Source organism: Podarcis filfolensis (assembly GCF_964270895.1).
Source record: "Podarcis filfolensis genome assembly, chromosome: 6".
In the NCBI taxonomy this organism is placed as follows: Eukaryota; Metazoa; Chordata; class Lepidosauria; order Squamata; family Lacertidae; genus Podarcis; species Podarcis filfolensis.
This window is the reverse complement of record NC_139609.1, coordinates 94,969,535-94,983,078: the sequence shown is the minus strand read 5'-3', so window position 1 is coordinate 94,983,078 and position 13,544 is coordinate 94,969,535. Positions and strand designations below refer to the sequence as shown.

At 47.4% G+C, this 13,544-nt stretch overlaps 2 protein-coding genes across 7 annotated transcripts in view; one reads left to right on the top strand and one right to left on the bottom strand.

Moving 5' to 3' along the window:
• The first annotated feature begins 210 nt into the window (after nt 1-210).
• LOC310764559 (tigger transposable element-derived protein 1-like) lies at nt 211-9,241 on the top strand. 5 transcript variants are annotated; one of them, XM_083618777.1, is made up of 5 exons: nt 211-345; nt 2,938-3,048; nt 4,405-4,654; nt 4,756-4,854; nt 5,887-9,241. In XM_083618777.1, exon 5 carries the CDS (start codon nt 6,740-6,742, stop codon nt 8,363-8,365), a length of 1,626 nt encoding a protein of 541 aa, XP_083474903.1. In that variant the 5' UTR covers nt 211-345; nt 2,938-3,048; nt 4,405-4,654; nt 4,756-4,854; nt 5,887-6,739; the 3' UTR covers nt 8,366-9,241. The 5 variants fall into 5 exon arrangements, with proteins under 5 accessions (XP_083474903.1, XP_083474902.1, XP_083474904.1 ...); XM_083618776.1 differs by having other exon boundaries at nt 4,756-4,865; XM_083618778.1 differs by having other exon boundaries at nt 224-382.
• LOC310764708 (immunoglobulin kappa light chain-like) overlaps nt 8,555-13,544 on the bottom strand; it is a 110,695-nt gene continuing 105,705 nt past the window's right edge. For both annotated transcript variants that reach the window (XM_083619132.1, XM_083619133.1), the window contains one exon: nt 8,555-11,757. In XM_083619132.1, the coding sequence (XP_083475258.1) occupies nt 11,636-11,757 (122 nt within the window). In that variant the 3' untranslated portion in view covers nt 8,555-11,635. The remainder of the gene's footprint in view (nt 11,758-13,544) is intronic.

The following is a 13,544-nucleotide window of genomic DNA, read 5'->3' as shown; positions in this document are numbered from 1 at the left end:
GACTGAAATGAGACTTTAGCAGCCACGTGGGCCAAGTGTGGAGAACCTTAAGCCCCATAGATGTTGCTGAACTACACTTCCCATCACCCCCTGCCATTAGTCTTCCTTGCTGGGGCTGATGGGAATTGAAGTCCAGCATCGACGCGCGTGGCGAAAGGTCCCCGGAGCCCCCGCCCCTTGGCTGTGTTGCCTAGCGCCAAGCTCCGCCCCCTCCCTCTAACGTCCGCTTCCGGTTGGTGGGGCCGCAGGTCGAAGACAACAAAGGCTGGAACCCTAGAGATAGAAAAAGGGGAGAGCTGCGCGCGCACCGTCGCTCTGTAATCCCACGGAGAGACGATTTCTGAGGTAACCGAGGCCAGGAAAACGGGGGAGAGACCTGGAGGTAGGGAAGACGGGTAGTTCGGCCCTTATTCTGAATTTCTATCTTGGGGAGGGGCAGCGGGGTGAGCAGAAAGGGAAAAAATGCCCTCCACAAAGATGGCGCCAGCGGCTTCCCCCCGCGAGCCAATGGCGGTCGAAGGCAAGCGGAAGCGCGCTCCCGTCGCAGGGGAGGTGACGCGCCAGCCCGCGCGACGGCCCTTTCCGGTTCCGCCTTTTGCCCTTAGGCGCACGTGTGCGAAGCGGGGAAAGGAGTGAGGGGCCGCCGGGAAAGGCGGAAAGAGGTTAGTCCGGGTCCCCGGATCTTGGGGAGGTTGATTTCAATTTATTGACTTTTAATTTATTTCGTAGAAGCTGAGGGGCCGGGAAAGGGCGAAGGGAAAACCAGCTGGGCGGGATTGGGGCCGCTCCGCTTTGTTCTTGGCGCGGGGCCGCCTCGCCAGACCCACCAGCCCCCCCGACCCTTTCTTTTGCCTTGCTGCAAAGGGGCCCCCGGGAGGAGGATCCAGAAACCTCTCTTCGGATTTCTGTGTAAAGCATGCCCAAAGCCCGTTTCCGGGGCCTCATCCGGCCTGCCGGTCGGTTTAATCCGGCCCCTTTGGCACTCCTGCCGTAAAATCCTTAAAAAAGGTCAACAGCTCAATCCTAAAAAAAGTTCAACGACAGGCATAGGCAAACTTGGCCCTCCTTGTGTTTTGGGGACTACAACTCCCATCATCCCTAGCTATCAGAACCAGTGGTCAGGGATGATGGGAGTTGTAGTCTCCCAAAAAAAACACCTGGAGGGCCAAGTGTGCCTATGCCTGCTCAACAACTTCAATCCTAAAAAAAGTTCAACAACTTTGGGGTGAAATAATAATAATAATAAATGAATGACCTCAATCTTAACAAAAGATCAACAACAGGCATAGGCAAACTCGGCCCTCCTGATGTTTTGGGACTACAACTCCCATCATCCCTAGCTATCAGAACCATCAGGGATGATGGGAGTTGTAGTCTCCCCAAAAACACCTGGAGGGCCAAGTGTGCCTATGCCTGCTCAACAACTTCAATCCTAAAAAAAGTTCAACAAATTTGGGGTAAAATAATAATAAAAAAAGATCAACAACTTTGGTCGGCCCTCATGCATGCTCACTTCATCAAATCTGGCCCTCTTTTAAAAAAGTTTGGGCACCCCTGGTGTAAGGGATCAGATGTGGAGCTGGGTGTGGGTGAGTGGGAGAGCAACTGCCTGGCGCCCCGTGGCCCCTGCAGAGGAGGGCAGCTTGTGAATCAATGGAATCGTAGAGTTGGAAGGGACTTTGAGGGTCATCTAGTCCAACCGCCTGCCATGCAGGAAACTCCACTAAAGCATCCATGAGAGAAGGCCATCCAAGCTCTGCTTAAAAATCTCCAAGGAAGGAGAGCCCACCACCTCTTGTGGGAGACTGTTCCACTGTCGAACAGCTCTTCACGTCAGAAAGTTATTCCATTTGTTTTGTCAAAATCTCCTTTCTTGTAACTTGAAGCAATCGGTTACAGCAATCGATATGGCTCCTGCCTCTCCTCTCCTCTCCACCAGGGACCTTGGTGCAGCCTCCAGCCCTAAAGTTGGGGTGGTGCAGGATAAAAGCTATTTATTTCATATTTTTTTATTACATTTGACTAGTTGCTCTTATCTTGCCCAGGGCAAACCAGTGACTTAAAAACAAACAGAAAGGCATTAATTACCTTACAAACACAGTTCTGTTGTGCAATAAGGTTAGTATGCTTCTGCTATTATATTACAGTGGTGCCCCGCAAGACGAATGCCTCGCAAGACGAAAAACCCGCTAGACGAAAGGGTTTTCCGTTTTGGAGGCACTTCGCAAAACGAATTTCCCTATGGGCTTCCTTCGCAAGACGAAAGCCCATAGGGAAATCTCCAGGACAGCGGGGAAGCGCAGCGCGTCTTCCCCACTGTCCTCGGACCTCCTCCGAAGGCTGGCGGTGGGGCGGAGAGACCTCCTCCCGCCGCCAGCCTTTGGAAGGCTGCTCCGAAGGCTGGCGGTGGGGCGGAGAGACCTTCTCCCCGCCAACATTCAGAATGCTGTTCTGAATGTTGGCGGTGGGGAGGAAAAACCCTCCTCCCACCGCAAGCCCCGGGAACAGAGGAGAAGCGCTGCACGCCTTCCCCTCTGTTCCCGTACCTCTCCTGAAGGCTTGCGGTGGAGAGAAAAGCCCTTCTCCGCACCGCCAGCCTGGCAAGCGGTCTCCATAGGAACGCATTAATTGATTTTCAGTGCATTCCTATGGGAAACCGTGCTTCGCAAGAAGAAAAAACTTGCGGAACGAATTAATTTCGTCTTGCGAGGCACCACTGTATGTTATGTTATTATATTATATTATATTATATTATATTATATTATATTATATTATAGTTACACTCTTATAATAAGGTATATTTCTTTGGCATAAACTTTTTTAAAGAAATAAACTTCTTTAAAGGGTTTCCTGTTATTAACCTCAGCTATCTTTCTAAGCACCGTGGTAATCCTCTGTATAGATGTTTAAAAACTAAACTGTCTTCATCTTTCTCAGGCTTGGAGTGCACAATGAAGGGAGACCAGATCAAGCTCCTGGGTGACATAGCAAATAAGAAAGATGTGTTTTGATCCTTACGCTTAAAGTGGGATGATCTGGAAGAGCGAGGTGAGAATTGATACAACCCAACACAAGCTGGATTTGAATGAGGATCAAACAAGCCTACAAAGTGTTCCAAAGTTCAGAACATGATTGTTTTAGGATCTGCTTCCAGTCTGTCCCATTTTTCTTTTGCTTGTTGTGGTAACCAAAGCCTAATAGTACACAGCTGCTCCTCTTAGTGAGTCTTGACTCTGCCCTCTGCAGCTGTGTCAAATTCATTGCCCGCCTTTTCTGTGGTGGGGAGTGGTCCAAACAGCTGCCACAGCAACCATCTGCCGTCCATGGGCTTCAGAACCCGTTGTGGGCTCTGGGGACAGTTTTTCTGCAGACACTGGTGCCAGACTCTCCTGCTCCTCCAACCCTTTAGTGTTTGCCTCCCCTGACCCCCCCCTCCCCCAAAAAGCCCCTGAGTGTAGCCGTGTTACTGGAGAGATTTGGGACGGTCTGGATCTCTGATTAGCTCATTCACACAAATGATTCTGGTGCAGTTGATTTGGAGCAGGCTCATACTCTAGGGATGCTGCTGGGTCCATCTCTGGAGTTGGGTTATCTCATTGGCTAAGACTGTCTGGTATCTGTTTTCGTTGGTAAGATAGCTAGGTCAGTTTTTGGGCCAGGAGAGCCTGACCACTGTAACCCATTTGTTTGTTACCTCCGGGTTGGACAGTTTCTATTTTTTAAAAAAATTAATTCATTTTTCATTTTTGTTCATTACATACATCTCACATTCTTAACGTTTACTATATATTCCTCCCTCCCTCCCCTCCAAGACTTCCCCCAACTTGCGTTTCTGGTTTGTTTCTATTTTCACCCGCTTTGCTATCTCTCAACAGAAAAAGTTATTAATAACATAACATCTAGCCTTAAAAACATAAAAATAACATTAAATACACCATCTTGTTTCACTATCGTTCAAACATTTTCTGATGCTAATAATGTGGATGTTTATTTAAATCCTGCCATCAAGTCTATTGCCTTTCTTTGTTTCTGCAAATATAATATGAATGGTTCCCAATCTTTTTCAAAGTCTCTGTTGTCTTTTACTCTTAGGCTTTCTGTCATTTTTTCCCAGTTCTGCATAGTTCATCAACTTCTCTTGCCATTGTTCTTTAGTTCAGGTTGGACAGTTTTCATTGCGAGATGTAAACTGATTCAAACTGGATTTAAAGGAGGATCAAACTGGTTTACAAGGTTTCCCAAAGGGAGTTGATGAGTTGGTATCCTACAGGTACCATCTCATCAGAGGGCCTACCTCTTTGGCATAAACCTTTCTTTTAACTTCGTGATTAGTAACCTTATCTGCCTGAGCACTGAGATCTCTTTATCTGTCTCTTTAAAATTTCCCTGTCTTCTTGTGCCCAGATTTCTCGTGTTTGGAATGCTGCCCTTTGGTTAACTTCCTGAAGGACCTTCATTTAGATACATAGAATTCTAGAGTTGGAAGGGACCTTCATGATCATCCAGTCCAACCCCCTGCAGTACAGGAATATGCAGCTGTCCTATAACAGGGATCGAACCTGCAGCCTTGGTATTATCAGCACTACGCTCTAACCAACTGAGCTATCCAGGCTGACAATTTGATGGCAAATAGAACAGAGCAGGAAGTGTACTGGTGAGTAGAGCACTTGACTTCCAAAGGGCTTCCTGGAGTTGTGCAGGCCGTGAAAAAAAAGAAGGTAATGTCATCATCCCAATTTTGCTTCTTCCCACTAGGCCTTCCCTGGCTAAACACACAGCTGCCAGCACCATGGATATATACCAAATGCATGGTGATGCTTCTGCCTAAAGAGGAGTCTCTTTCCAGCAGTTGAGGTGAGAACCACGTGAGAACTGGCACAGTCCAGCAGTTAAACTGGATTTTATAGGAGGCTCAAACTGTGGGGTGCGGGTAGCGCTGTGAGTTAAACCACAGAGCCTAGGACTTGCCGATCAAAAGGTCGGCGGTTCGAATCCCCGCGATGGGGTGAGCTCCCGTTGCTCGGTCCCTGCTCCTGCCAACCTAGCAGTTCGAAAGCACATCAAAGTGCAAGTAGATAAATAGGTACTGCTCCAGCGGGAAGGTAATCAGCATTTCCGTGTGCTGCTCTGGTTCGCCAGAAGCGGCTTAGTCATGCTGGCCACATGACCCAGAAGCTGTGCGCCGGCTCCCTCGTCCAATAAAGCGAGATGAGCACTGCAACCCCAGAGTCGGCCACGACTGGACCTAATGGTCAGGGGTCCCTTTACCTTTACGTTTTAGAAACTGATCTACATGGGGGATTGCTGTTGCAGATCATGCTTGTTTTAACGTGCCCTTCCAGTTTGTCCTGTTTTTGCTCTGCTCATTGAGGTAACCAGAGCTTTTTCGACCTATGCAAATTCTCTTCTTCCTGGCTCAACCCATGAAGCTCTTTGCAGCTGTGTCAAATTCATTGCCCGCCTTTCCTGTGGCAGGGAGTGGTCCAAGCAGCTGCCACAGCAACAATCTGCCGTCCATGGGCTTCAGAACCCTTTGTGGGCTCCGAGGACAGTTTTTCTGCAGACACTGGTACCAGACTTTTCTGCCTCTCCGAATCTGAGGGCATGCACCCACCCACCCACCCCCAGCTATAAATAACAATGTATTTATGTATTTATATGTCGCCCATCTGATTGGGTTGCCACAGCCACTCTGGGCAAATTCCAACAAATGAAAACATGTTTACTGATTCCACACTTTGAAATGTCATTGAGCGTTTGGCCTTCCTTTAAACACTGCAGATTTCGATTAGGAATTCCCCAAGGGACTATTTTACTTTGCCTATCCCAGTCTTTTGAAACGGATGCGGAATGTACAGCATTAACATTTCTTTCTTTTTGTAATAGGTTCAGAAGATTTCATGTTTAGATTTGGAATTCCCAGTATTTCAAAGCTTCATGAAAGCACAGAACTGTTGAGTGAGTGAGCGATGCACGGCCTCTTATGAATATACCCTGCTGGCAAATAATCGTTTTCTTGTCAGACTACCTGCAAGGAAGAACAAAGTCAGAACACATCTGGCAGCTTTGATTGGATTTTGGCAGTCAGACTGGGGAGTGTGGCTTGTTCATATTTCCTCAACACCATCTCATTACAGTGGTACCTCTGGTTACGAATTTTCAGGTTACGAACACTTTTAACCCGGAACTGAGTGTTCCTGCTTGTGAATTTATTTTGGCGTGTGAACGAGGCCTCGGTAGGCCCAGCTGTGGCCTGGAGCTAGGCCCTGGCACCTACCGAGGCCTCCATTACCAGGTTCTGCCCACGGGAGGTCTCATGAGGCCTTGCTGTGGCCCAGAGCTAGGCCTCCGCTACCAGGTTCCGGCTGCAGGAGGCCCAGCAGGTTGCACCCCAGCCCCAAACATTAGGTAAGGAACACTACCTAAGAGCAAAGTCCAGCGGTGAACCTAGTGAGCCTGGGCCAGAAAACATCAGCCCTTTACTGGCCCTTGCCCTGCCCCCCAAGCTGGTAGCAAGGTGGGTGGCACCTGGCCAGGTAAGCCCACTTACCCTGTAGGAGGGGGGAGTCGAAAATTTTGGGATTCTGCAAGGGATTTTGGGATTTGTTTATGTGAGTCTGCTTTGTGCCTTTGTCTCTGCCTTGCGCCTTCCTTTGGGGAACTCTGCCTTCTTCCATTGTTTTGTGGATTGTGTGGAACCCAGTTCAGCTTCTTACTGATTGACTGGGGGACTGCAGACATGGAGAAAAGCAGCAAAGGCAAGAGAACCGTGATAACGGTTGAGGTCAAGAAGCAAATCATTTCCAAGCATGAAAGTGGGGTCCGCGTAAGTGATCTGGCAATGCAGTTTGGCATGGCCAAATCGACAATTTGTAGCATGTTGAAAAACAAGGATGCAATCAAGGGGGCCAGCGTAGCAAAGGGTGTTAAAACACTCAAGCAGCGAACACAGACGATGGAAGAAATGGAAAAATTGCTTTTGATATGGATAACCGAAAAGCAGTTGGCGGGCGACCGCATTACTGAGAGCATAATTTGCGAAAAAGCTTTGCATTTGCACGCCCAACTCGTCGCAAACACTCCTGGCGCAAGCGCTGAGATTGAGAGCTTCAAAGCGAGCAGAGGGTGGTTCGAAAAATTTAAGAAGAGAAGTGGGATCCACGGTAAACATGCTGAAGCTGCCAGCGCCAACAAACTAGGTGCTGACCAATTTGTTTTGGAATTTAAAGATTACGTTGTGTCCCTGGGCTTCGTTCCCCAACAAGTTTTCAACTGTCATGAGACAGGCCTCTTTTGGAAGAGAATGCCAAGGAATACATACATCACAAAGGACGAGAAAGCGTTGCCAGGACACAAGCCCATGAAAGACAGGCTGACCCTTCTATTATGTGCGAATGCAAGTGGAGATTTTAAGTCGAAGCCTTTGCTAGTCTACCATTCTGAGAACCCCAGGATATTTAAGAAGAACAATGTCATAAAAAGCAAATTGCACGTGATGTGGAGGGCAAACAGCAAAGCTCGGGTAACCAGGCAATTTTTTATTGAGTGGGTTCATGAAGTGTTCGGGCCGAGTGTGAAAAAATACCTCCAGGACAAAAATCTTCCAATGAAGTGCCTGCTTCTTATGGATGATGCTCTAAGTGACCCTCCAGGCTTGCAGGACGAGTTGATGGAAGAGTTTGCATTCATCAGTGTAAAGTTTTTGCCCCCCAACACAGCTTCTCTCATCCAGCCCATGGACCAGCAGGTCATATCTAATTTTAAGAAGCTTTACACCAAAGCAGTCTTCCAAAGGTGCTTTGAGGTGACCTCGGACACAGAGCTAACCCTAAAAGAGTTCTGGAAGAATCATTTTAATATCCTCCATTGCTTACATATGATAGACAAAGCATGGAAAGATGTGTCTCAGAAAACTCTGCAGGCAGCATGGAAGAAATTGTGGCCAGATGTTGTCCCAGAACATGCAACGGAGGCTGTTGAAGAAGATGTGCCTCTTGTTGAGGATATTGTGTTTCTGGGAAATTCCATGGGCTTGGAAATGAGCGGTGCTGATGTGGAGGAGTTAGTGGAGGAGCACGGCGCTGAGCTCACCGCCGAAGAACTTCAAAACATTCTGCTGGAGCAGCAAAAGGCGGCAGCTGAGGAGATGTCTTCGGAGGAGGAGGAGAGCAGAGAAAGTGTACCTACAGCAAAAATCAAGGAGATGTTTGCAAAATGGGCTGAAATGCAAGCTTTTGTTGAAAAATACCACCCTGACAAAGCTGCTGTGAGTCATGCCACAAACACTTTCAATGATTTCGCTATGTCTCACTTTAGACAAATCTTAAAACTTCGGCAAAAGTCTCAAGTGAAACTGTTTTGGTAAGGAAGAGATCCAGTGAGTCTGAACCAGGTAGCAGTGGTGTAGGTGGCAGTGGTGTTTAAAAAAAAAGAAAAGAGGAATGTCAGGAGAGGAATCGCCGATTGTGAATCTAGAAGAAGACCCCAACCCCCCTATCCAAGCAATGACTATCATGAGTTTAGGTAAGAAAAAAACCACGTTTTCATTTTAAAAAAACCATCAGTACTGTTTTATTGATTTTACAGTACAGTACGTTTTTATTGCTTTCATTTGATGGATCAATGGTCTCATTAGATCAGGGGTCAGCAAAGTTTTTGTGGCTTGGGCCAGTTCACGGTCCCGCAGACGCCACAGTGGGCTGGAGTTCACGCACGCATGCACAAACGCTATTTCCAGTGTTCCTTCTGGCACGGAGGAGGCGTGCGCAGCTTCCCATTGGCTGCAGGAGCTTCCTGCAGCCAATGGGAAGCCGGCCAGCATTGCGAAAGGTGGTCCCCGCTCTGCTCTGTGCTGGTTTAGCACAGTGCACAGGAGTCGACCAAGTGGGCGGCGGGGGTCCATGGGCCGGTTCAATGACCCCCGCAGGTTGCCGACCCCTGCACTAGATAGTAAAACTCACGTTAACTTTCTATTTTACGGGTTGTTTTTCACTGTCTGGAACGGATCTATCCATTTTCCGTTACTTCCTGTAGGAAAGCACGCCTCGGGTTAAAAACGCTTCTGGTTAGGAACGGACTTCCAGAATGAATTAAGTTCGTAACCCGAGGTACCACTGTATTTCAAACGGATATAGATATAACACGGAGAGAGGCAGATCAATAAGCACACACACATTTGAGGCTTACATTTGTTAATGCATTAAAGTTGATAATTTAAAAATAAAAATTATTTCAGACGTTTCGCTGGGTTTTCGTATTTTATTGTTTATTAGCGAGGGGTTCGTCAGAGTAGGCAGTGAGCTGCTTGATCCACCGTTCGGCTGCGGTTGCAGACGTTTCCGAACACCTGAAAGAAGAGTTCCGTCCGCAGAGGGGGCTTTGTGTCACAGGTGTTTTTGCCACTGCTCCCTTCTCCCTGCAGTCTTATGAAAATCTGCTTTGGGAGGTTGGAGCAGCACAGAGGGCAGTTCAAGAGGGGGAAGCATCACATTCTGTAAGTGGAAGCGTCTGCTAAATCATGGTGCCTTCAGCAACAAAAGGAGCGCCCCTTCAATCAATGGAAGCTACGTTGGGACAGAAGTAGTAGAAACATTTGGATCACTTGTGAAGTTCATTGCCTGATAATGTTAGAGGCAGTTTTTCTTCTGGTGGCAGACGACAGGACCACGAGACCAGTGTAAAAATTCAAACAAAGGTTTTATTACAGCTACACAAAAACAACAAACACAAAGCATGTGAGTTTTCTCTCTCTGCAGGCAAAATTCAAACTGTGACTTCTTTTCTTTTATACACATCATCAGCTGTGTCTAATCAGCTTAGAAAACCACACCCAGAACTCACAGAAAAGGTTCTTAAACTTACAATCATCTTTTCTGTTTCTTTGCAGAATGACTCCTAACAGATAACTGCTGTATATAGCACACCTTATAGAATAACTTATTGAGGTATGCATAAGAATAAAAAATGTTCCTAACAGCAAAACAGGAACCTGACTCAAAAGGCAAATTGTGTCTTTGGAACAGCAGCTGCCCCATAATGAGATCTAAGTGTTTCTGCAGACAGTGGCTAGACTTTGCCCACCTCTGCAGTGTGGTGAATTGACTGCAGCACTGAAGTGGCGTCAGGGCACAAAGCTGGGCAGTGTGTATGGCGCTCCTGGTATGCCTGGGCAGGAAAAAACCCCTCTCTCTGTCTCGGTGACGTTCAAATTTGCTCCAAGATTTTATGAGCAGGGCAAGGCATGAACTTCTTTGCAAAATACTTGCCAAGTGCATCAGCGTTGAAGGTGCAGTGCAGTCCAAGCAAACTAAGGCTAAACACAGTGAACCGGTCCAGGTTCAAAATGTGATCCAGAGGCAAACTGTGCAAAAGTCCAACGGTCAATGTTGCAGGGAGTTCAGGGAAGGGTGCTAGACTCTGGAGCCAAAAATCTTTGTTTCCAACATCTGGAAGGCTCAAGAAGTAGATGAGTTTCGGGGCTTCCTTAAGCAGAGACCCCTTTCACAAAAGTCACACATTGACTATGGGTCCATAGATGCATGTCGTGTTTTGCTTCAGCCTGGACCCAGACCATTTGGCACCAGTGTTTCTGAAGATGGGTTGCTCCACAGCTGGTGGGTTTCTTCAGCGGGTCTCTCTAGGCCAGCCTCTTTGAGCCTCTTAAGAAGATCCTCAGCCTTGGCTCCAGAAGATCCTGCCAACAACTTAAGCCCCTAGACCTATGGAGTGTTTGATTCATCCTCCAAGGAGTCTGTTGGTTCTCAGCCTGTGGCTATCTGATTCTTTTCAACAGCACTCTCCATCGTTATTTGAGCAATAGTCAACATTGTTATGTGTTTGTGGCTGCTAGACATCCTAAATTCCTGGGTCTAGTAAGTGTTAGAATTTAATCAAGCCACACCTTAAAATATAAGCCAGGCCACTCTCCTGACCAGGAAATCACCTGAGGTGATGGACCATCAGGAGGACAAAAGGAATGTGATGAGCCATTAATACTGCCACAGGGCCCTCAGCTCATAGTGAGTTAGAAGAACCAAAGCCAGGGTTTAGAGTTGGCTGGAATGTGACCTGGAGGGAAAAAGTTGCACTCTGGTAGAGGCGGCTAGCTGGAGAAAGGCTCAGAGATCTGGCTGGTGCCTGTCTGAATTAGCTTGGCATGTTAATGCTGTGAGCTCCTCCAACATAGGCTCAAGTCATATATATGTGTAAGTAAACCTATAATAAAGGCACCGTAGTCTCTACTGTGCCTCATTTCCAAAATAAAGTAAGTGCCTAGAACCACTGGAATCTTGCAGTGCTCTGAAAGAGGAGTGGCATGCAACAATATTCTGTCAAGTTAAGTTGAAAAGCTGCATATTCACATCCTATTTTGTCTTTCCTGTAACCATTTTTTTTTTGCCTTGTCTTGCAAATCCCTCTTCCCCAAGTTTCATTTATGTATAATGTGCTGTTGAGCTCCCTATAACATCACGCTTACAAATTTTCACAAGCAGAAATGCATTCAATAGCTTCCCACTAACATATCTCTTTTAAAGTTTGCAAACTGATTTCAGCTGCTTCTTGTGTGTTGGTTACAACCTTCTCATCCGTTGCAGCAAATAAAGGACTGGTGTTTTCATTCACTCCCATAATGTTGTTAGGGATTCATCTTGCGATGCTGTTTTCTCAGGAAAAGACATAGGAGCAAGAAAGCCGCTATGACCTTATTTAGGATAAATCCAACCCAGAAAGCAGAACTGGAGAATAGATGTCCTTCGCCTGTTAAGAAAGAACAGCAGATCAGCTCCTGTTTGTTATTCACAATTATAGGTTTCTTTTCCAGGAAATATTTTAAACCCCCCTCCCTCCCAGCACCAACACCACTTGGGATGCAAAAACTGAAATAAAACATTATTCATTGGAACCCTGCAAAAAGTACTTTGGAGAAAGGAGCCCCTTTTTTATGGGATTGTGGGGCTGAGAATCCGCTCTCAAAAGAGTAATGATTAATTGCACGTTTATTCAAAATCCAGTGAAAACTAGTTTAATTCACAAAAGTGAACTTGATCCAGCAATAGCAGCCCAAGAGTCATTTCTAGTACCCTCTGCCACCCCCCTTGCCTCCTAGATCAGTGGTGGTGAACCTATGGCACATGTGGCAGAGAGGGCACTCGGAGCCCTCTCTGTGGGTACGCACACTGTCGCCCAAGCAGGGCTGTAGCTTCCATGGTGGGTGTGGGGAGGAGAGGGGGGCTCGCGTGCAAGCAGGAGTAGAGGCAGGGATCTCTCAGGAGTGGAGTGGAGGCTTTGTGCTGAGAGATCCCTGCCTCCATTCCTGCTTGCACGCAAGTAGCGGGTGCGGGTAGCTCAGCTGAGGAGCGCCTGGCTGCCTTCAGTTGGTGCAGGGGCTCTCCGATGCAGCTTCCAGACTGCCTCCCCCTGTCCTAACTCCAGCAACTATTCAGCCTGGCTGCCTTCGTGGGGTTGCAGGAGATCTGATGCGGAGGTAGGGGCTCCTTTAAGCTTCTCCCTTGAGGGCAGTGCAGCCGCGAACCCCTCAAAGTGTGATGGAGCCTGCACCTCCCCAGCTGAGCAGCCTTGATCCAGCTCCTGTTCCCGTGCAAGCAGCAACGCTGCCAAGCGGAGCAGCACGGTTCCACTCCTACTTGCCGGCCCAGCCTTCCCCCACTCAGGGTGGGACTGCCAGAGCTAATCTTTATTGCTGAAAAGAGGCACAGATATTCCACTCCAAATCTATAATTCATTATACAAATTCTTACAAGCACAGTCCACCTATACCAAACCAAAAACATTGTTTTCTCTTGGTACTGAATGGAAGCTATTTATCTGCCCTTTTTTCCTCCTCTGTTCTTTGCTCAGTCACTCCATTTCCCACTCTTTGAATCTTCCTTTCAAAACAACCGTGCCTGTTTTGAGAAAACTTCACAGATTTAGGAACTGGAGCGCAATCATTTGATCTCTTTGCTGTTCCTCCATGTTCCAAGCACTTTTCATTTCCACAGCCCTGGTTTCTCTCCCTGACTATTACCATTCTTCATTATATACTGTGGCTCCCTTTAAAGCAGCAAAGCGGACAGGAGCCGCCCGCTTTGTTGTTTTAAATAGTTTAGTACAACATTTGAGTCAGATTTTTTTTTTCTTGTTTTCCTGCTCTTAAAAACTAGGTGCGTCTTATGGAGCGATGTTGGCACTTTGCGATAAATAAGTGGGCTTTGGGTTGCAGTTTCGGCACTCGGTCTCTAAAAGGTTTGCCATCCCTCCCCTGGATAATTGCACTACCCTCCAGGGGAGGGTCCTAACCTATTGGGGAAGCGTGGCAGTCGTTAATGCACTTTAAATGTGCACACCTAAAGATATGGCCTGTGCTCATATCCTTCCTGCAAAATCATGACAGTCTAGAGGCGCCCAATCAGGTCCACCCTGATACGGCTGGCTGGTGGCAGGGAGAGCTGATACATTTATTTGAACCCCAAATCCAAGCAAAGCCAAAGGGGGAAAGAGGAGGAAAAGTCTGCAGTGTTGCAGCTACAGGACAATAAGCTAAG

Coding starts and splice junctions, on each gene's coding strand:
- LOC310764559 (XM_083618777.1), top strand. CDS start 6,740: ATGGAGAAAAGCAGCAAAGGCAAGAGAACCGTGATAACGGTTGAGGTC.